The sequence below is a fragment of the Zonotrichia leucophrys genome, chromosome 21, assembly GCF_028769735.1.
Source record: "Zonotrichia leucophrys gambelii isolate GWCS_2022_RI chromosome 21, RI_Zleu_2.0, whole genome shotgun sequence".
NCBI classification, from domain to species: Eukaryota; Metazoa; Chordata; class Aves; order Passeriformes; family Passerellidae; genus Zonotrichia; species Zonotrichia leucophrys.
In genome coordinates, this window is record NC_088190.1 from 3,177,187 (window position 1) to 3,200,117 (window position 22,931).

The 22,931-nt window shown below is 46.4% G+C and overlaps 1 protein-coding gene across 2 annotated transcripts in view; it reads right to left on the bottom strand.

Annotated features, from left to right (window-relative positions):
• The window catches only part of MEGF6 (multiple EGF like domains 6), a 90,909-nt gene that overhangs the window by 42,938 nt on the left and 25,040 nt on the right, over positions 1 to 22,931 (bottom strand). Inside the window, exon 1 of one of the 2 annotated variants that reach the window (XM_064730706.1) lies at positions 2,115 to 2,598. The exons of the other annotated variant lie outside the window; for it this stretch is intronic. Coding sequence (XP_064586776.1) covers positions 2,115 to 2,256 — 142 coding nt within the window. The 5' untranslated portion in view covers positions 2,257 to 2,598. Of the gene's footprint in view, positions 1 to 2,114; positions 2,599 to 22,931 lie in introns of those variants that run through there. 2 annotated transcript variants of the gene reach the window in all.

A 22,931-nucleotide genomic window follows, 5' to 3' on the forward strand; every position in this document is an offset into this window, starting at 1 on the left:
GGGGACGTGTGTGCCGGCTGGGCGGATGGGAACTGCGGGGAAAGCAGCACGCTGACCCTAAAAATCACACCCAGACAACATCTGGGATTCTAAAATCACACCAAGACAACTCCTCTTACCTGTCAGAGAGAAGTTCAGGCATAGAAGGAGAAATTAACCAAATTAAGCAAACCCACAGTTGTGACCGTGATCACAGAGGTCTTAGGATGAGGGAAGAGATGAAGATCTAACTCTATGTTTCAGAAGGCATGAGTTATTCTTTTATTATATATATTATATTAAAACTATACTAAAAGAATAGAAGAAAGGATTTCATCAGAAGGCTAGCTAAGAATAGAAAAAGAAGGAATGATAACAAAAGCTTGTGTCTTGGACTCTCTGTCCAAGCCAGCTGACTGTGATTGGCCATTAATTAGAAACAACCGCATGAGACCAATCACAGATCCACCTGTTGCATTCCACAGCAGCAGATAACCATTGTTTACATTTTGTTCCTGAGGCTCTCAGCTTCTCAGGAGGAAAAATCCTAAAGAAAGGATTTTTCATAAAAGATGTCTGTGACACACAGTGATACCAGTTTAGGATAAGTCACAAGATTGATAAAAACCCGTGAGAAAACCCCTCAGCTGTGCACCTAACCAAGGATAAAGATAAAGCCAAGCCTGCACAGAGCTGCCTGTCCATGGAGCTGAGAGGAGCAGAAACAGGATCAGGATCCTCAGGAGCTGAGGAATTCTGCACTAGGGAAGGGAAGGTTGGATCCAGCACAAAGCTGGATCTCAGGAGCTTGTCTTGGAGAGTTACTTTGAGCCAACACAGTTGGATGGAGACAGCAAAATGTGAGCTTGAGACAAACATCTGATCTATAAATAACAATTCAGAGACTCGCCCCTTTCCAAAGCTCTGGCACATCTCACAACTGTTCTGATATCACTGCTTGGGGCATTTATTTATTTATCAGCATTATCCCAGGATGAGATAATGCATTCCTTGATGTCTGCATTACGCCCAAGCATCCCAATTCTTCAGTGACCTTCACATATTCTCTGCTATTTCCTAAATCCCCACCAGCTTTTCCTGCCATGGAGGCAGCTGAGCGCACGCAGAGGAGGAAGAGGAGGTGCAGTGGCAGAATTCACACCTGGCTCCGTGTCCCCAAATGCCACCTCACGTGAGCCACGTGCACTGAGGGCTCCATCCCCTCCACCTGCTCCATGGGAAGCCTGGCCAAGCTCTTCCCACGCTGCAGCAGGCTGGGAATTGCTTCCAAAGGACACTGAGGCTGAATGTTCCAGGGCAGTGATCCCTGACACGGCTCCTCTGCCTGAATCCCCCACCCGTGCCCAGCTCTGCCGCTGCCAGAGGATTCCCCTTGCACAAACCCAACCCCAAATAACACTGAGCCCTGTCCTGGGAGAATCTGCTGAGCAACACTCACACAGCCCCAACAAACCTCACCCAGAGATAAAGGCACCATTTTTTCATGTTAAAAACACCAAAATTTCACTTTTTGCCCTGGACTGGGGTGAGATTTTTGGAGCTGAGGAAAAAAACCCAATCCACATACCCCAACAAAATGCATGCATTTGGCTTTTTAAGGAATGTGGCACTGGAGCTATCTTTAACCCAGCTGGACAGCAACAGATGTGGAGAAACTCCTGTTCCTCTCCCCCTCTGCCAGAACCCAGAACTGATTATTGAGAGTAAGAAATGCACTGAAGAATAATAATAACAGTAGTAATAACAGTAATAATAGCAATAATGATAATAATAGTAAATATAATAGGAATATAATGATAATAATGATAAATATAATGGGAAATAATAGTAATAATAAATATAATATAATAATAATGATAAATATAATGAGAAAATAATTATGATGATAATAATAATGATAATAATGTAAAAATACATATAATAATATAAAGTACAGGCACATAAACAGCCAGGTCACCAGTCTGTCACTTGGGTGGCTGCCAGCCTGGGACCCCCACCCTGCATCTGGGGGACCTGGGGACAAATCCTCGAGGCAGAGCCCTGCAGGGAGCCCCAGCCCGGCACACAGAATCCATCACCGGTTCTGCAGGGACCATCCCAGGGCACGCACGTACCTGGCCGCAGGTCGGGGTACCCTGCTCGCCCCAGGTAGCAGGGGTAGCAGCTCCTCCACAGGTAGCGGTAGTGCTCGCCCGAGGAGCCCGGGATGCCGCCCAGGCAGCCCAGGCACCACAGCAGCGCCCAGGGCCGGCCCATGAGAGCGGCACGGAGCGGGGATGGAGCGGGACGGGGCAAGGATGGAGCGGGGATGGAGCGGGAATGGAGCGGAGACGGGGCAGGGACGGAGCACGGAGGGAGCTGGACAGGGAAGGGAGGGAGCGGAGACGGAGCGGGACACGGCAAGGACGGGGCAGGGATGGAGCGGGGACAGAACCGGGCTGGAACGGGACGGAGCAGGGATGGAGCGGAGATGGAGCTGGATGGGGCAGGAATGGAGCGTGACACGGGACGGGGCAGAGATGGAGCAGGGACGGAGCGGGACACGGCAGGAATGGAGCGGGACAGGACGGGGGATGGAGCGGGACGGGGCAGGGAAGGGGCAGGAATGGAGCAGAGATGGAGCTGGACGGGGCAGGAATGGAGCGGGAATGGAGCAGAGATGGAGCTGGACGGGGCAGGAATGGAGCAGGACACGGCAGGGACGGAGCAGGACACGGCAGGGATGGAGCAGGACGCAGCAGGGACGCGGCAGGGACGGGACACGGCAGGGACGGGACACGGCAGGAATGGAGCAGGGATGGAGCAGGACGCAGCAGGACGCGGCAGGGACGGGACACGGCAGGGACGGGACACGGCAGGGACGGAGCAGGACACGGCAGGAATGGAGCAGGGATGGAGCAGGACGCAGCAGGGACGCGGCAGGGACGGGACGCGGCCGCAGCCGGGGATGCGCGGGGCGGCTCAGCCGTGGGGGCGGTCCCGCTCCGCCCCCCGCAGGTACCGCCGGGCCCGGCAGCGCCCCGAACACCCCCGGCACGGGCGGGACTGTCCCGGGATGGGCGGGGGCTGCCCGGACCCGGAGCTGCCCCCGCAGCCCACGCGTGGACAAACGGGACCCTCCCGGAGCGACGGAGCCACGGCTGCATCCCCCCGGGGCTGGGGTGATCCTCCATCCTGAAATAAACCCAAGGATTTGCCCCAAACCTGGCTGAGGAGGGACGGAAGGTGGGCAAGAGGAATCAGGATCTCCCCCTGGAGCACCAGGCTGGGGTTTGGGAAGTTATTGAATAGATATTTGAATAATTTAGTAATATTTTTTAAATGTTTAATAAATTCCTTTTTTTTTTAGTGGTAGATAATTAGTTGCGAAATTTTTGTTTGTTAGGAATTTTGTTTTGGTTCTGATTATGCCCAGCCAGCCCTGGGGCTCACGGTGATCCTCCACCCTGAAATAAACCCATGGATTTGCCCCAAACCACGCTGAGGAGGGATGGAAGGCAGCAGGGGGATCAGGATTTCCCCCTGGAGCACCAGGCTGCTGTGGTTACACCACACCGAGTCACACAACCCCAGGGTTACACCAAGCAGGGAATGTTTCACTGTGGAACTGCCTCGTTACCATCACACCTCCCTAAAAACAGCACCCAACACCAAAATTCTGTTCTTAAAATAACGACAAAAAGCAAAGCTTAATCACCAAATTGAAGCAGAAATGAGGAACAGCCACCGTGGCTGCTCCAAAGAAAACCATAACGCTCATTCCCGCTTCCTGCAAGAAAGGGAATTTTATTTTACCTTTTTCATTAAATAAGAAGTAGGAATAGCTTATTGGATTTTCCAGAGGCGAGCTCCAAAGCCTCATTTAACTTTCTGGAATGTTTTGAAACAATGTGCTCGCAGGGCTGAGCTGGGGGAGAGCAGGCCCTGCTACTCTGAGACGTTTTCACAGTATTATTTGGCCATAGTAAAATTCCAAATTAAAACTTGTGGTTTAGGCTGCAATGAACAGCATTCCACTAAAAATTTTGAAACAGGCTGAATCCAGGAGGAAAATAGGGATTTCATGCTATTGCTGCAGCAATTTCCAAAGGAAGGTGGACTCCAGTCACGAGTCCCCTTTGCTGATTGTTCCAAGAGCAGCTTCCTAACATTTCAGGAACCTCTTCAGCTCATCTTAATATTTACACAAGGCAACAGCCCACATGCTTCTCGTTATTATTTTGATTTTAACAAAAATAACAGACAAATTTTTGGGTCTGTTGCTTTGTGGAGGGAAAAAAAAAGTGACCTCTCTGAAGGATGCTGAGAGTGTTTAGAAATGGTCTGGAGAAGTCCAGCCTGATGTGGTGCACACAAACCCTGCTCAAACTGTCTGGAGGGTCCAGCAGAGTCCCCAGGGAGATGCTCAGCACTGAGGGATTATTGTACTTGTGGGGAGGAATGATGAATCTGACTCCATGTTCTCACAAGGCTAATTCATTATTTTATGATACTATATTATATTAAAGAATACTATACTAAACTATACTAAAGAATACAGAAAGGATACTTACAGAATGCTTAAAAGATAATAATGAATAGTCTGGCCTCACAGACTTTTCACCGTTGTTAGACACTTCACCTAATTCAGGATGGATCCCTACTCTGTCTCAATTATTAGCTAATAATATAATAAATCAGCAGTTAATTAATACTTGCATTCAGAAATGTTGCACTAGCTAATCAAAGAGGCCAGAATTACTGAACAGATTGATAAAGTGACAAAAGTCATAATCCTTATCCTCATTTAGGTTGTGTCCTACAAGTTTGGTCACAAAACTGAGCCAGACTCCAGGCTCAGAGTCCTGCAGACAGCTCAGGGGTCCAGCCCAAGCATCAAAAGCACATCAGGCTCAAACACAAACTGAGCCCTGCTTATGTCATAAGTTATGCTTGGCCAGGTCAGAGCCAGCCCCAGCTTCCTCCTCACCTAATTTACTGCAGCTGATGAAGTACCAAGAGTTGTTTGGAGTGTGGCAGCACATGAGGATCTGCAGCAGGTCATTGCTGCAGCTGGGAGCCAGCCAGGAGAGCAGCACCATCCTTTAACAGGGATGGGCTGGGCCCAGCCTCTCACAGCATTTCATTCAGATTCTGTCTTAAAATTCTTGTGCAGAGCCAAACAAATCAGAGCTGGTGCTGTGGTGCTTCACAGCTCAGCAGCATCGTGAGCCCCAGAGTTAATTCATCCCTGCACAGGCACAGTCAACCTGCTCAGGTAAACAGGAGTGCTGGAATCTTCATCCTAAACCAAAACTAAAACCTGAAAAACCAAACTAAACCTAAACCCAAAACTAAAAAACTGAAAATTAAACCTAAAACCAAAACTAAAACACTAAAAACGTAACCTAAACTAAAACTAAACTAAAAAACCCCTAAACCTTGAACCATGTGTCTTCTGACACTAAAAAAATAAAAAAAAAAAAAAACAAACAAAAGAACTCCAGATAAAAGGAAATGGGAAAGCAGAAACATGCAGGAGATGGAACATGGAAGAGGTGAGGAAAGGAACAAGCTGAAGGATGAGGTCTGTGATTTGGGGCCAGCATGTCCTGGGCTGCATGCTCAGATATATTCCAGACTGGTTTTTGAATTTCTCTGTGTGTGATATCAGCTGGGAACTAAAATGAGACCCCCATGTGCTGAATCAGGTTTATGTTTATGCTCAAATGTGAATTTTCATTTACTTTTGGAGCTAATGCCCTTGTCCTATGAAGGCCATGCAAAGTGCAAATATAATTCTTTATGTCAAGTGGTGCTTAGAGGGATAAAATAAACAAGAGCTTGTGAGAATTGTGGTTTAGGGGTTGGCTTGTGATGTTTTCTCTAAGAGCTCTCCACTGCACTACCCCAGCACGCCTGCTCCTGGGGGCAGAGCCACATCCAAACCTGAGCTGCCCCAGTGCAGGAGGGTAGAAGAGTTGGGACAGATGGACATGAGAGATTTCTGAAGCCAGGGCTTGGAACTTGGGGTTTATTGCAAAGGGCCTGGGTGCAGGGCCCTGCTGGGAGCTGCCAGCCACAGCTCAGAGCAGGCCCCAAAGAGGGAGAGAGAGATAAAGAGAGTGGTAAAGAGAGAATGAGAGAGTAAAAGAGAGGATCAGAGGGTGAGGTTCCCGTTACAATACAATAAATCTTCTTCTGGTCTTGGAATTTGAGGTTTATTGCAAAGGGCCTGGGTGCAGGGCCCTGCTGGGAGCCGCCAGCCACAGCTCAGAGCAGGCCCGAGAGAAGAGAGGGGGAGAGAGGATGAGAAGGAAAGAGAGTAAAAGGGAGTAAGAGAATAAAGGGGGTAAGAGTTAAGAGAACAAAGTTCTCGTTACAATACAATAAATCTTCTCCTGTGTTGAATATTCTAATTCTCACTAACCAATCTAGTACAAGATACAAATCCTATAGCATTTACACACAGTCTATAGGAATCACTACATTACCATACTGTGTTACATTTTAAACCCGAAAAACTCCTCTTTGGGCCCCTTCTGCCAAGCTGGCAGGGTCTGCTCTGACCCTTGGGCCTCTCTGCAAGCAGAGGGTGTTGTTTCATCAAAAAGAAATTACCTTCAGCAGGCCACACCATTGTTTTCCAGTTGTACAGTAACTGAGGTATCTCAAAGCTTGCTTTCATTTCAATCTCACTTATAGTTTCTATATTCTCAAAATCTTTTGCCAGACAATCATATTTATAAGGCTTTCCTGTTTCATCTTCCCCAACATCCCAGAACCTGCCATGCCTCACAAACCATGGCAGCTGTGACACCCACCCACTGTATGTGCTTCTGCTGGGAGGGAATCAACACAATTTGGGCAATTCTGGGCAGGAAAAGTGAAAAACTGAGCCACAACATCCTTCTCCTTCTGACCAGAGGTCAGGCTGGAAGCTCTTGAGTGGCTGAAACTCTGGTCCCTGCTATTTTCCTCCTCTGCACACAAAGCTGATGCTATTGCAGAGCAGTTTGTTCAGCAGACACTTCAGAGAGAACTCTGGAAGTCCCAGCTTGATGTCACTGCAAGCCAGGAATCAAATCCCAAGGATTAAACCTTTCAAGTGCTGACCTCTAAACTCTCAACTGCTCTTCTTGGGCCACCCTCAGGAGAGGTGTGGGCTCCAAACCCTCCCAAGCCAGCACAGGCCTCCAAACATCTGACCCTGTGGTTTGCAGCTTTGTTCAGGCTCCATCAGGACTCTGACCAACACAAGCTGAATATTTTTGCAAGCTGTAAACATTAATCAGTGCCTTAAACTCTCCCCGTCTGCACAGACACAGATCCAACCCCATCCTCTCCTGGAAACGTGTGAGAGCATGTGGGGAGTTTGGAAAGAGCTTCTTATCTGATGTAAAAAAATGAGAAATTAATGTAAAAAGGGGTGAGGACAGCAGGGTGACACAGTAGTGAGGTTGTTTGAGAAGTGCAGCCACAGGGGAATAACTCAGCACCAGCTTTGCTGGGCTGGAAAGATTTACACTCCAGCAAAGCAGGAGTGAGGCAGCTCAATACAAACTCTTTTCTCACCTAATTTAAGGCTTAATCTTCCCTAAGTGTCCTGTTTTGGCATGATGAGACCTGCAAAGCGACACAGGATGGATGAGGGGCTCCAGGATGCACTCAGACAGAGTGAGAGGCAATGAGGGAGAAACAGGGAGCAAAGAGCTACAAATCATTCCAAGAATATGTGCAATGGGAATTACACTGTCCCCCCTAAAAGTGTACGAAATAAAGACCAAAAAAAAAAAAAAAAAAAAAACAGAAAAGAAAAAATTTTAAAAAGGATCGTTTGTTTCCACCAAAATCCTGAACCTCTTAATCATCAGAGAAGCTAATCCTCATCAGGGGAATTCTGGGGAAACTGGAAATATTTTCACTTGGCTAAGATAAGGGCAGAGCTGTTTATTTCACACATCTCTACAGTGGTACAGAGCCAGGAAATACTTTTCAGTTATTTTCAACAAAACAAGACAAATGTACCAAATTGGCAAGAAAGTGACATTTTTCTGTGGAATTCTTTAATGTCCAAGCAGATATCCACAGAAAACAGCTCTTTCCCTGTTCGTCAGCAATCTTTGTTAATTATTTGAATACTTTTGGTCTCCTGCTAAGCAAACCAGTGCTGCAAACATGCAAGAGCTCTGCCACAAAGCCATGACCATCCCAAGCAACCCCCAAAGTGCCCTGGGTGGGTGTTTCAACATCTCTCCATGGAATCCAGGGCTTTGGGGGAGTATGGGGATGGTGCTTTCCCTGCCTTGTCCATGAATTCTGGGGCTGTGACACCATCCAAAAACTGTCATCTTGCTCTTGGCTCTGATGAGCAAAGAGCTTTTTACATTTCTCTGAGTCTGAGCTGAACCAGCAGCTCTCACACAGATGGAAATCCCACCCAGAGCAAGGCAGGGCTGGTTCCAGCTGTGGGAGCCCAAAGGGCACCTGGAGCACAGCTGGCACTGGGCTCCCACAGCTGGCACCAAGGGTTTCCATTTACAGACACACTGGTGTCGGATCTCAAGATCTCAGTCCTGAGATGCTGAGCCTCCGAGACCACCTTGGGGGGCTCGGGAGTCCTGGAATGTTGCCAGAAGTGTCTGGTGGCAGGACTTTAACCCTACACAGGAGACGACAAGGATGAGGGCTTCACAGGGTGAATGGTGAAGGGATTAGTTAATTAGAGGGTGAGACACAAGGTTTAAGATTTATGTACAGGGGGGTTTAGAGGAGTAAGATGGAGGAATTGGGGTGTGTCCTGTCCTTCTTCTTCTTCCTCTTCTCCTCCATCTTCTTTGGCCACGGTGGCACTTTGGGATTGGTTATTACTGAGAGTACACCGAGTTATAAGAATAGATGGTATTGGGGAAAAATGATAAATATTGTACACGTAACAAAGGGTATAAAGATACGTGGCTGCCCGGGAGGGCAGACAGTGTGCCCATGGCTGACTGCTGAGCAGATCTCTGTTCGGCTGAAAGAACATCTTTTAGATAAACAATTAATAAACATAAAAACCGAAAGAAGAACTGAAGCCTCTTCTCGTCCTTCGATACGCGGGCTGCCCCAAGGCCACCCCGGGCCTTTCCAGGCCCCTCAAACAGCCGAGATAACCGGACACACTGGGGCTCCTCTTCCACTCCATTTTGGGACCAGGTTTAAGGCAGAACAGAGAACAAACTGGGAAGGAAAAATCTCATCTTTGAGGCAATAAAATACAAGGCATTTTCCCCTTGTATTCTACTGTTATCAGGTTAACAATAAAATACAATGGAATTGCCACAATTCCCATCTTGATCAACACAACCTCCTGCCTGTGCTGGAGATGCTGCACAAACCCAAACCCAACTGATTTTTGCTTTTACTGCAGCTTTTTTTTTCCCATTTGGAGCTTTCAGTATCAATAAAAAGCAACATTAACAGGTACAAAACATCCCTCTCTTTCCTTGCCCAAAAACTCCAGATGTCACCCAAAATATTCCTGTCCTGGAGGGACTCCCATGGATAAAACACCCATGATGTCCCAACTCTTTGTCTCACTCTCTAACAACCCTTTTGTTCATGAAAATGAGGAGACAAAACCTCTCTGCATTGTAGACCTGTTGTTTTAGAAGCTTTCCTTCTTGTCTTAGAACTGTTATCCCTTTCTACTAAAAATTCCTTCAAATAAACACACACAAGTACCCCGGATGGCATTAATCCACAGAAATCTGAATTAAAAGGTTGAAAAAATATAAAATAGAAAATCGACTATGCATCATCTACCAGTTTTTGTAACTCGAGAATGAGAAACATTCTCCCTACCCCAGAGCAGGGTGTGGGCCAGACCTGGAAGGCACAGAGAGCACTTTTCTCAAATTACCTTTTATTAGAGTGAGTGACTAATCACCAGGTGAGAAGGGAGGAATCACCACCCTCTTGTTACTGGATCCCTCCTTCCTTCAGCGGCTCCCACAGATTCCATTGGGGAGCTAAAACCTGAGCTTTCCCTCCTGGAACATCCTCCATCCTCCCCAAAATCCCCCTGGATCCTTGAACCAGCACTGGAGATGCTCCCCACCCCTGCATCACTGCTAGGCCACTCCATTATTTTCAGATACAGACCAAAATCACCCAAAGTTTAGGGAATTCCAAGTTTCAGCTGGATGTGTGGAATATACGGGGCGGTTTCACAAAGATTTATCAGCTGCTGGCAAATTTCTGACGTTTGGCACCGAGCGAGGCACTTCAAAAATGTATCTGTGCCTAAGAAATTGGTTTTTTATTTTTTTTCTCTGTAAAGCAGCATTTCCTTCTTACAAGAGAGCAGAAAAATGGAGACAAATAAGGTTTGAAGGCTTTAGGGCTGGATGGAAGAAGAATGGGCTGCAGCTGTGCCAGGAATGAGCTTCAGCCACGCCGTGCTCAGGGTTTCCTTCTGCTACTGCAGATAAATCTTGAGTTTTTTTCCCTTGCTCACCCAGAACCAGCCCGAATCCCATCACTCCCAGATCTCTGCTGCAGAGGGAATCCTGTGACAGTCCATGGGGATGGAAGGGTGGCAGAATGTGGATGGTGACAGGGTGTCTTGGTTTGGAAAGACTAAAGAAGGCAGGAGCTTCCCCTGAAATGGAGAATGTAAACCCTCCCCACCCCTCTGAATTGCTATACATTTTAAATTAAGGGGCTCTCAGGCAAAAATATGGGAGCGGGAAATAACAGTTCTTTAATAGGGAAAGGAAAAAGAAATAAAAGGATGAAATAAACAATGCAGAACACTAGAACAACACTGACAGAGTCAGAACCCAACCTGACACTCTGTGGTAGTGGTGGCAGTCCCATTGGAATTGTGGCTCAGCCCTCCTGCAGTGTCAGGTTCTGTTGGAGCAAGGGGGATCTGTAGAGAAGGATGAATTCTTCCTCTGAATATCCAGTGGAAGAAGAGACAGCTGCTGTTCCTCTGGGGAATCCAGTGGAGAAGCCGTGCTGGTGTCTCAAAACCTCTGGATTATATCTGGGTAGCAATGCTTGGCTCCTCCCTCTGGGCGGAGCATCTCCCAATGGGATGTTGTAGTTCTTATCAGTCATGCAGTGACATTCAATAGCTGTTATCAGCAATGTCCCCTCCCCAGGGAGGTGTGAATGTGGTCACTCAAAGAGAGAGATCAGGCAAACTGCCTGCTTGACAAAGGTAATCTGCCATACAGATGGTAATTGAAAACATCTTGCATTGCAATTTTCAACACAGGGCCATCCCTGGAATTGACACTTTCATTCTGCATAAACCCAGCCCCAGATCAGCCCTGCAACAGCAGCAAGGAAAGGTGTCTGCAGGCAGCACACCAACCTGTCAAGTCATGAAGAATTAAATGTATTTCCAGCCAAGAACTGAGCTGGAGAAGGACAGCAGTCAAAACAAGGCTGATGTGATCAAAGAGCCCCAGAGTTTAATTCCCTCAGCCTCCTCTAATTCGGTCCTGTCTGGGCTCAGAGCGCCCTGGCTGCTCAAAAACACCAGACCCTGCAAGTTTTGTTTTATTTTCAGAAATCCTAAGACCTGCTAGAGCTTAATGAAATCCCCAAGGGTTTATATTTGCTTAATCCCCTCTCTGCAGCAACCTGCAGACAGGGGCTCATTCCAAGGGCTCTGGGCAGGGCAGGGTCCAGGCAGGGAGCTGGAGGAGGACTCTGGGCAGTTTGCACTCTGCAGGGCCTTAAAAGTATGGATTCCATAAATTATAATTACATTTTCTTAGAATTTCATAAATCCTAATTACATTTTCAGAGTAAGTGCCTAAATGCAGGGTCTGTTTGAGGGGAGGTATGGATCCACATGAAGCCCAGCATACCTGATGTTTTATTATTATTATTATTATTATTATTATTATTATTATTATTATTATTATTGCTATTGTTGCTGTTATTATTATGTTTAACTGCAGCTTTCATATAAAATTCCCTTTAATCTTTCAACCAGACCCAGTCTCAGCAGGTTCCCCTGTAAGCCCTAAGTTTCTCCAGAGCTGGAATGATCCTTTCCTCCACGTTTTTGTCAAAATAAGCTTTGTGGTTGGGCTCTGCAAACACTCTTGCAACTCCCCAGGGCTCGTATTTATCGAAGCATTATGGAACTTCCTTCCTCCCTGACCCAAGCACACCATCCATAAATAAAAGGAGGAGTGTTCCTCATCCCCCAGCTCACCACAGGCTCAGCATCACTGCCTGAGGGTGAGGATTTGCCTCTCATCATTTTAGGGCTGAGTTCTGTGAGCTTTGGACAAGCTCTGCAGTTCAAATCCAAGCTGAGGGGTTGATCCTGGCTTGGACTTGACACAGCTAAGATGATTCAGGAGCAGCTGCTGTGTCCTTCACATCACCCAGAAATGTAATTTTCAGGTGATTTTTTCAAAACAAAAACAAGCCAGTGTTGAAGAATGCAACTGCACCACCTAAATCCTCAGCAGTGAGGGGTTGGTTTTTCTTCTGCTCACACGTTTGTGGTGGTGAGACACCAAAGGACTCGTGCAGCAGGCACAGAGTGCTGCTCACTCCTCCTGGAGATTCCCACAAACCCTTGAAACCAAGGATGGATCACCTCAAATCACCCCACAGGCTCCACCAACACTTGATTTCCAAGGTCACTCACAGTGGATGTTTAGGAGCTCCTGGAAAACTTGTTAGTTTTAATCAAAGTGCTGTGGAAACAGAAATAAATTCAATATGAAACTTCCTCCTTGATTTCTGTCAAAACTGTTTCAAATAATCTGCTTGTGAAACACCTACATTTCCTTTTTATTTTCAAGGAAGAGTTAGGGAAGAGAACACTGCTCTGAACTTTCACCTATATAGCACATTTTTTTCCAGATAATCCACATTCATTTAAAAACATAAAAATTCTTCTTTGAAAGAATCCCATCCTGCTCCTCCAGCCTTGCACCTGTGCAAGATTTGTTTCAAATATATTCTCAGCACAAATCCCTGCTGAGGAAGGGACTGACAGCATCATCCCCTCCCTGGGGCACAGCACTGTGTGTGCATCACCATCCTCCTGCAGCACGTGCACCAACATCCTGTGAGCAGACAGGTCTGGCTTTGGGAGGATTTACAGGTAAGCCTGGCTTAATCTGGAGGGTTCAGAGCTTCAGGAGGTGCCATCCACCCTGCAGCATCCTGGCATCCACCAGCTCCCCCTGTGTGACTGTCCCAGATTGCAAGGCAAGATGTATTCTATTATTGTTATATCCATCTATTATTGTTATATACATCTATTACCAGAATACATTGTTATTATTGTTGTTGTTATTGTTTTGTATGTATTCCAACAATAATAACAACAATAATAATAACAATGTATTCTGGTGATAGATGTATTCTATTGTGTGGCAGTTTGTGGTGTTCACAGAGCACCCAGGATGAGGGAAGAGATGAGGATTTGACTCCATGTTTCAGAAGGCTTGATTCTTTTATTTTATCATATATATTATATTAAAACTATACTAAAAGAATAGAAGAAAGGATTTCATCAGAAGGCTTGCAAAGAAGGACGAGAATGGAATGATGATAAAATCTGGTGACTGACCACACAGTCTGAAACAGCTGACTGTGGCCATTAATTAGAAACAATTAATTACATGAGACCAATCACAGATCCACCTGTTGCATTCCACAGCAGCAGATAATCAATGTTTACATTTTGTTCCTGAGGCCTCTCAGCTTCTCAGGAGAAAAAAATCCTAAGGAAAGGATTTTTCATAGAATGTGTCTGTGACAGCAGTTGTCTTTTGTCAAGTGGGGAGGTTGCCTTATCTCTCTCTCTGAGTGATCACAATCACTCCTCCCTCGGGAGGGGACACCTGCTGATAACAGACTATTGAATGTCACTGCATGGCTGATAAGAGCTATAGCATCCCATTGGGAGATGCTCCGCCCAGAGGGAGGAGCCAAGCATTCCTACCTGGATATAATCTGGAGATTCTGGAACACCAGCATGGCTTCTCCAGTGGATTCCCCAGAGGAACAGCAGCTGCCTCTCCTTCCCCTGGATCTTCAGAGGAAGAGACTGCACCTTTCTCCAGGATCCTGCTCCAGCAGAACCACCCCTGACACTGCAGGAGGGCTGAGCCACAATTCCAATGGGACTGCTGCCAGTACCCTGAGCCACAGGGTGTCAGGTTGGGTTCTGACTTGTCAGTGTTGTTTGGTTTTACTGCATTGTTTATTTTATCTTTTTATTTTCTTCCCTATTAAAGAACTGTTATTTCCCGCTCCCATATTTTTCACCTGAGAGCCCCTTAATTTAAAATGTATAACAATTCAGAGGGGTGAGGAGGGTTTACATTCTCCATTCCTCAGCAGGCACCTGTCTTTCCAAACTGAGACAGTGACTCTTGCCAGGAAAGGGTTGAAATAAAGTCCTGGTATTCCTGTTCTTTATGAGAATTCCCAAATCTTTTAAAGGAAAACAGAACCCAAGCACATCTGGTGTTTTATTTATGGAAGTTACACACTCCCACATGAAAGCAGCTGTCCACTTTTAACCTGATAAAAAACCCCTGCTTCTCCCTCTGCCTTGGGGCTAAAATCCATTAATATTCATGGCCTGTTGTCAGGTGATTTTACAGCTCCGGTAAAATAAAGGTCTGAAGGAAGCTGAAATGCCAGAGGCCCCGGTTTGGAAGGGTCTGGCTTTGGCTTGAACAAATTCCCAGCTTTCCCAGAAGGTGACAGCCATCCCCAGCTCCGGAGCACACCTCAGCCAAGATCTTGGACTCAGGGCAGGGAAAAAGGAATTTCTGTGCATTATCCTGGTGTTCCTGAAAGGTGAGAGCTTTCCAGAGCACACAAAGCACCTCAACCATCTGCATGCTGAAAATTCCCTGGAAAAGGAGGACCAGGGTCCAATTCATTGGGAAAAAGAACCAGAGTCCAATTCCCTGGAAAAGATAACCAGGGTCCAATTCCCTGGGAAAGGAGGGCCAGGGTCCGATTCCTTGGGAAAGAGGTTCAAGGTCCAATTCCCTCTGAAAGAGAACCAGGGTCCAATTCTCTGGAAATGGAGGACCAGGTTTTGGGGGCCTTGGGTGGATGGGTGGTTGGTTGGGTTTTTTTGTGGTTTTGTTTTGTTTTGTTTTTGTAGGATGTTGGTTTTGGGTTTTTTTGGTTTTGGTTTTTGGTTTGTTTTATTGGTTGGTTTGGTTTTTGTTGGGGTTTTTTTGGTAAGTAACTTTTCATAAGACAAAAAAAATAAAGATTTCTGCATTTTGTTTGAAAAAAGAAAAAAAAAGAAAAACAAAAGAAAACCACTAGAATTTATATAGACTAAAAGTGGTTAAAACTGGGGTAAAACAGGGGTTTTTTTCATTCCAAAGGGATAACTGCAGATTTTGAAAGGGAGACAGGCAGTGCACAGAGCAGTTCCAGGGACAGATCAGCAGAGCAGAGCCCAGCAGAGATGCTCTACCCCCTCCCTCTGGCCAGAGGACACCACACACACTCTCAGAGAGAAGCTTTGAGTGATTATTCCCTAAAAATGAGCCTGCTGTAGAAGATCTTTGTGGAATCAGCTTTACTGGGAGAAAGGCTGTGACATCCTGAGGATTTGATCCCTTAAAAACTCCTCAATATCCCCCGGAGAACATGCCCTCCTGATAACCTAAAGGAAATCAGACAATTCTCTCTCTCCAGCACCGAAATGCTGAACTAAGGAGTTAAGCACAGGACTGACAGGATGCTGTGGGTCCTGCAGGCACTTCTGCCTGGCTGAATTTGGGATGAAAGAGGAGCCTGTCCCTTGTTTCTCTGAAATTGTGCCAGGGGGATGAGGCTGCACAATCCTCCCAGTGTTGGGGCTCTGCTGAAGTTTGCCAGCACACAGGGATTGCACACAAAACCCAGGCTCCGTGGGTGCTTTTTGTTTCTTTGTTGTTTTCCTCCTTCCTTTTTGGTTTTCCAGAAAACCCTCTGGGATTTCCATCCCTGAATCCCATGGTGCCTCCAGGAGATCCACCAGCATGGGTGGCAAAGACAAATTACAAGACACAAATGTGTAACCACAGTGAAAAAGAGAAACTGTAAGCAGATATTTTAGATTTTCCCATATCTCCAGAGCTCCTATCCAGATTCTCCTCCTTATTAATCCAACACTCTGTAAAACCAATTGTAAATCCATAAATCCAATGCCTTTCTATGGATTATATCAAATGCTGAGACAAGCCCAGCCTGGCTCCTCCTGACCTGCACTAACAGAGACATCACAAAACAGCCCTGACAGGCAGCACCTCCAGGAAATCTCCTTTTTTTTGGGAATAAAAGGAGCCTGTGCCTGCTGGGAGCTGTGTGGTGTGCAGGGAGCACAGCTCAGCACAGCTCTGCAGCCTCCTGTGGTGCTCAGATAAGGCTGACTCCGTGCCACAGGCTCTGCTTCTTCCTTCACCCCTTATTTCTTCCTCAATTTCCCATCCAAACTGATGTCATCTGTCATCTTTGGGTAGTTTTTCAAGCACTGGTGATGGGTGTGATGGTGTTCACAGGGGTCTGAGGATGAGGGAAGAGATGAGGATCTGACTCCATGTTTCAGAAGGCTTGATTTATTATTTTATGATATATATTACATTAAAACTATATTAAAAGAATAGAAGAAAAAGTTTCATCTCAGAAGGCTAGCTAAGAATAGAAAGGAATGAATAACCAAGGTTTGTGGCTTGGACAGAGAGTCTGAGCCAGGTGGGCTGTGATTGGCCATTAATTAGAAACAACCACATGATATCAATCACAGATCCACCTGTTGCATTCCACAGCAGCAGATAACCATTGTTTACACTTTGTCCCTGAGGCCTCTCAGCTTCTCAGAAGGAAAAAATCCTAAGGAAAGGATTTTCATAAAATGATGTCTGCGACAGATGGGTCTGGTGCTTTTTGGTTATGATGGTCTTGAACCTGACAGGAGGGGTCAGCCAGGTGGGGGTCACAGGGAACAAGGGGAAACAGCCTCAAGCTGTGCCAGGAGAGGGTCAGGTTGGACATCAGGAGGAATTTCTCCATGGAAAGGGCGGCCAGGCCTTGGAAGGGGCTGCCCAGGGAGGTTTGGAGTGGACATGGCACTCAGTGACCAAGTGGGGATTTGGTACAGCTTGGACTAGATGACCTTGAAGATCATTTCCAAAATGATTGATCCTGTGATTCTGTGATGTTTTCCTCATGCATGCCAAGGTCTGGACCTGCTGTGGTAGGAAGAGCAGCATGAGGCTCTTTGGGGATGCTGGTTTCAGCCATGTGGATGTAGGAAAACACATCACCACACGTGGAGAGATCCCACATGTACAAACTCTCACATACGTGCCCTGTCTGGGTTTTTGGGAGTCCCAGGAGAGGTGAAGAAGGGACTACAGGCTCATTTATCACAGTGGCATCATTCCCACACATACCAGGCATGAATGTGCAACCTGACACCCCCTCTTAGTGCAGCCAGCCTCCCCAGAGCGACTGCATTATCAGTCTTGGCTCCCTCTGAACTCCTCACAAATATAAATATGTCAGATGGCCAAATAAGGTTTAATCAATACCATAGTCAGGGCTTTCAATCCTTTCAATGCATAAGGAAGCTGTCTGTAAACTTTGCAGGTCTTTTGGAACCTCCTTGACACAGAGGTTGAGGTGTGAAAAGTTGTGAAGGGTTTTAGCTGCTCTTTAAGGTATTTATTTTTTAAAGAAGAGGATAATGAAGCTCAAATATTAAGCTCGAGGAAAATTGAGCTCAAACCCAGTTTGAGGAAATTGAGCTCAAACACAGTGGTTCAGTTTGGGTTAATATATTTCTGCTCATCTCTTTTCCAGCTGCCTCCTGCAAGGTGAGGTAATCACGCTTCCAGGGAAACTGCCACTGGAATCTTCCCAACCTAAAGGAGACTTTGGGACCTCTTCACCTGCCTCCATCCCACTGGGATGTGTGTGCCAGGTCAGGGCAAGGAGCTGCTTTGGGCTGTGCAGATGTTCTGGGGGAAAATCCACAAGAGAGACCAGCTGAAATGGATCCAGAAATATCCCCATACCTGTGGCAGGTGTCCCTCACACACCTTCTGCAAAGATGTCATCAAATGTCCCCTCTCCACTCAGATTACACTTTTTTCCTATGGATGTCACATCATTTGTTGTTTTCTCAGCTCCTTGACCAACATCAGCCTCAGGCAGACTCACCAGAGACAACCCTCCAACTATGGTTTATCAACCTAGTTACAAAACAACTAATAACACCTCTAGACAAAAAAGGACACAAATGAGCCCTGATTTTGACATCCCTCATGATCTTCCTCCTACTCATCAACCTTCTAGGACTATTACCTTACATCCCCCTCCTCCTGCCCACGCCTAAATCCTGTCACTGGTTTCCACCTGCTGCCATGCCCTATGTGTTGAGAATTTGGGAAAATTTCTGCTTATTCCTGCCGAGGTTCCTGAGGAGCTGGAGAGGTGGGACAGGTCATGATGAGCTGTTCCTTTCCTCAGATCACCCTCAGGCTCCCAGAGCTGCTCCCGTGGAGCCAGAGGCAGCAGCCTGGCTTGGCTTGGCCAGGGTAACCTGAGACACTCCACTCCTGCCATAAAACCCTATGGACTATAAATGTCTCCCCATAGTGGAGAGAATTCTTTTTTGACACATTATATAATGGATGCAATAAAAAATATACTGTGCCTGGCAGCCTTTCCAAGGCTTCCCTTCAGGAGCTCAGAGCGCAGGCCTGGCTTTGATGATTTTTTTCCACTGTATGGCCAAAACTGTATTTAATGGGAAGAAGGGAAGATGACTCTCCTGGGAAAGAACCTGTATTCCTCTTATAGAGAAGTGAAGAGACTTCCTTCAAAGTTTCCAGCCCTTTGAAGCAACCTCAGCTCTGTGAGATCACAGAGGCTTTGCCAAGGCTGAGGTTTAAGTGTCTCCAGCAGGTTTGTCCCATTTTTAGTTGTTTCTACAGCAAAATCTGTGCCAGGGTGAAGCTCTGTGCTCACCTGGTGACCTTCAGTGGTGTGTCCCCATGGCAGGTGGCTTCTGAATGGACACCAGTGACCAAGATTTGCTGCCAGCACAGCAGTGAGAAAAACACAGAGCTTTCTTCTCAATGCTTACAAAGCCAAAGTGATTCATATAGAATTAAGGGGGAAAATTAGCAAGATCTAGCTGGAGGTTCAGAAGAAATGTTGTTGAACCAGGTTAAGCTGTAAAGGGTTTGTGACGGTCTTCACAGGGGTCCGAGGATGAGGGAAGAGACAAGGATCTGACTCCATGTTTCAGAAGGCTTGATTTATAATTTTATGATATATATTATACTAAAACTATACTAAAGAATAGAAGAAAGGATTTCATTGGAAGAATAGAAAAAGAATGGAATGATAACAAGAAAGCTCCAGGAGCCACACTCTTTATTCCAAAGGGAATCCTAAACTGTTGTCTAAACCAGTACCTTCCAAAATTCTGCAGCATTGCTGCTCACTCCAGCCAGCTCCCAGATTTGGCCAGAACAGAGCCAGGAGCTGAAACTCCACAAAGAACACGATGACCTCGTGCAGAAGGGCTGCAAGGAGGGGTCAGATCTGCCCCTGTGCCTGTGCCCAGTCTTTCGAGGCACTTGGCAGCGTTTGGGGTGTCTGTGACACCCAGGCAGTGCCCACCTCTCCCTCGGGGCCACTCGCTCTCAGTCCGTGCCTTACACTGAAAAACTGGCACATCCCTGGGAAAAAAGAGTCTTCTCCAAGTCTCTTTGTCTCTATATAATTAAGCTCAATACAACAAAGCATCCAAGTGGGGGGAGTGTTTTGGAGGGCTCTCAAGAGCCACTTTTACAGCACAGCAAGGTCTATGTATCTATGTAAAACTATTGATCACCGATCTCATGATTTATATTTCCCCACAAATATTGCTCATCACGTTCCCAGATGCATAATGGGTGTCAGGAGTAAGAATCTTGGAAAATAAATGGAAAAAGTTACACTGACAAATGGCTTGTTTATGCCATAATTGGTATTAGGCAATTAATGGTGGGATGAAACATCACAGTGCTGCGGAAAACAAAAAGCAATGCTGGGTAAAGAGCATTTAATGAGCACGTTTTATGTCGTCCTCAGCAAGTTTACTGCCAAGCCACAAAAGACATTTATACACACTCCCTTTTGTCTCTAATGAAAGGGTCAGGGCTACTCGCTTCTGGGGAGATTCATGAGTTTATAAAAAAAGAGAAAAGCATAAATGAAATGTTTTAAACTGGAAATTCACCTCCTCGAAGGAGCAGTTGTTTTAGGTGGGAGAGGTTTCCTGGGCAGGGCCAGTCCCAGCACAACCAGGTGCAGATCAAACACCTCCCCACAGAAAGATGGGGCTCAGTGACAGCCAGCCACAGGGACCTATTGTACAGCTCCAATAGCCAGATATGCCAAATATCTGACATTCCAAAATCTCCACTATTAATGAGGTGAGATCCTGAGCAACTGGGGGAAAAGGAGACTGAAATAATGTATATTTTTGCCAGGAGTCACTACTCTGCTGTGCAATCCAAGCAGGTTCCCAGCCTGTACAGAGGGGGATAATGCCTAAATAATTTTAAACCAGAAAAATTACCTGGTCTGCTGCTTCCCAAACCTCATTTTCTACATCTGTTTCTCCTGTGTATTTCAAACACCCCCACTCTCTGCTGAGTATTGGGAAAGGTCAAAGCCAATGCTGCATTTCCAACCATGGAACGTGCCAGGATGGTGGCATGGAATGGACAGGTGCCTCCAAACACATTCCTTAGAAGAGATCCAGGTATTTTTCCCTCTCCTTTCCTTCATCTCTGCCACAGGAGCCCATGGAATGCTCCTCACCTTCCTCATCCTCATCCAGACCCAGCCCCAAGGCAAGGCCAGCATGGAGCCACAGGAAGTGCTCAGGAAATGGAGTTGTTGTCCTTGTTTTCCTTATAATGAGTCTTTATTTTAGGTTTGAAAAAAATAAAAAAGACCTTTCAATCTATTTCTAGAAGGGAGCTTGCTAAAGTTCTCTGGGAGATAAGGCTGCCAAGGGCCAGGAAAATGGTGAATTCACAGAACTCAACCAGTGAGGTATCAAACGCATAAAACCTCACCGAAACCTCAGATTCCTGCTGGAGAAAAGTCTGGGTAAAGTGTGAACATTTTAATGAATTTATCCCTAACCGTGATCATTCTGTATTCCTATTTTTTTAACCATTTCTTCAGTTTATAAAGACATATTTTTTTAGGAGCATATCCTGTTGCACCAGAGACCACAAAGTGAAAAGCCATGTCTTCTTCTTACTTGTCACATAAGTACAAAACCATGTCCAGCATTCTTCCAGTAAAATCCTTGGAGTTTTCTGGGGATTCATTTTGCAAGTTAAATATAAAATGCAATTTTATGGGCTGGTTTATCAAGGCAAATCCTCACCGAGCTCCTGCAAAAAATACAAATCAACACAGAATGCCTGATTTTGCCACACGTGACTGGTTTGGGCTGCAGAAATCCAGCCAAAGAGCAGCCTGACAACATCTGAGATGGCAGGAAATAGCAGGAATTCAAGCTTCTCCCGGTGAAAACAGCAGAGGAAGGGATGGACAATTTGCAGCTGGTGAGGAGAGGTATCCTCTAATGACACACATCTGGCATCCATCGGCGGGGCTGAAACCCAACACCCCTCACACAGCACAATGGCATGCCAAGGAAAGGCACAGCATTCCCGGATCCTCTTTAACTGCTGAGAACCCTCCTGCCCCTTCCTCCACTGCCTTTCTTACACCAGGCTCAGTTATTTTGGCCCTTTGATCTCTGACAGTCACACCAGGAACATGAATCACAGAACTGACTCCCATTATACCTGATTTGAAACAGCTCCTGGCCAGGGGAGCTGGGTTGGACCTCTGGGAATGGTCTAGCCAGTCTTTAAGCAACCTACATAAATCTCTGAAGGAGAAGAATTCCTATTTTAATTGGCAAACATGGGTTTTTCTGCTTCTTTTTGCATCTGCAGCAGGGTCCCACCTTGTAGGTGCCACCTACAAGACCTCGTGGAGATGCCATGATTGAAGAAGTCAAGATGGAGGGATTTGGGCGTGGAGCCAATTTGGGCATGCCTTGTCCTTCTTTCTTCTTGGCCTCCATCTTCTGGGTGATGGTGGCACTTTTGGATTTGTTTAGAGTAGAAGCTCACTGTCTAACATAGGTGTTAGGAAGTAATTGCAAATATTGTACATGTAGTTTTTAGTGTAAAAGATAACACAGCCCAGAGGTGGGCAGTGTGCCTCTGTCTGAACTGCTGAATGGACCTCGGCAGGCCAGGAGAAAGAATTTTATAGATAAGAAACAATAAACAACTTTGAGACTGAAAACTGAAAAGTTCTGACTCTTTCTTCAACCTCCGGGCTGGGATAAGAGACTTTCTAACACGTCTTGGGGTCACTGTGAGCAGCAGAAGCCCCGAGAGTTGTGGAATCTGTTTATTCCGCGCATTGCTTCAGCGGTGCCCAAAAAGCTGCAGCATGCCAGCCTTTCCAGCCAACATTCTGGGCTAAAAGGAAAGTCAAACATGAAGAAATGACTTCAGAGAGCAGCTCGGGGCCAGCAGCCCCAGCACCCGGCCCGTGAGCCTCCTGGCACCCCGTGCTGAGCCTGCTGCTGCAGCGGGGAGTGGAGCATTTCCAGATCCATGGGTTTATGGGCTTGGAGAGGCGGGAAGACAGGCAGTCAATATCCATTAATGTACCGCAAACTAGAAACACCTGTTGGCCTCCAGAGCTGGGTTTTGGCTGGTTTACAGAGAGAGAGGGTGGAACAGGTGCCCCTGTGGCCAGCAGGAATGTTGAAGGGGTGCAGAGGCCCCACAAATATGGAATCGTGGAAGGGAAAAGCGGCCGCACCATTCCGCGCAGCACATGTGTCACTGTCTGCAAGC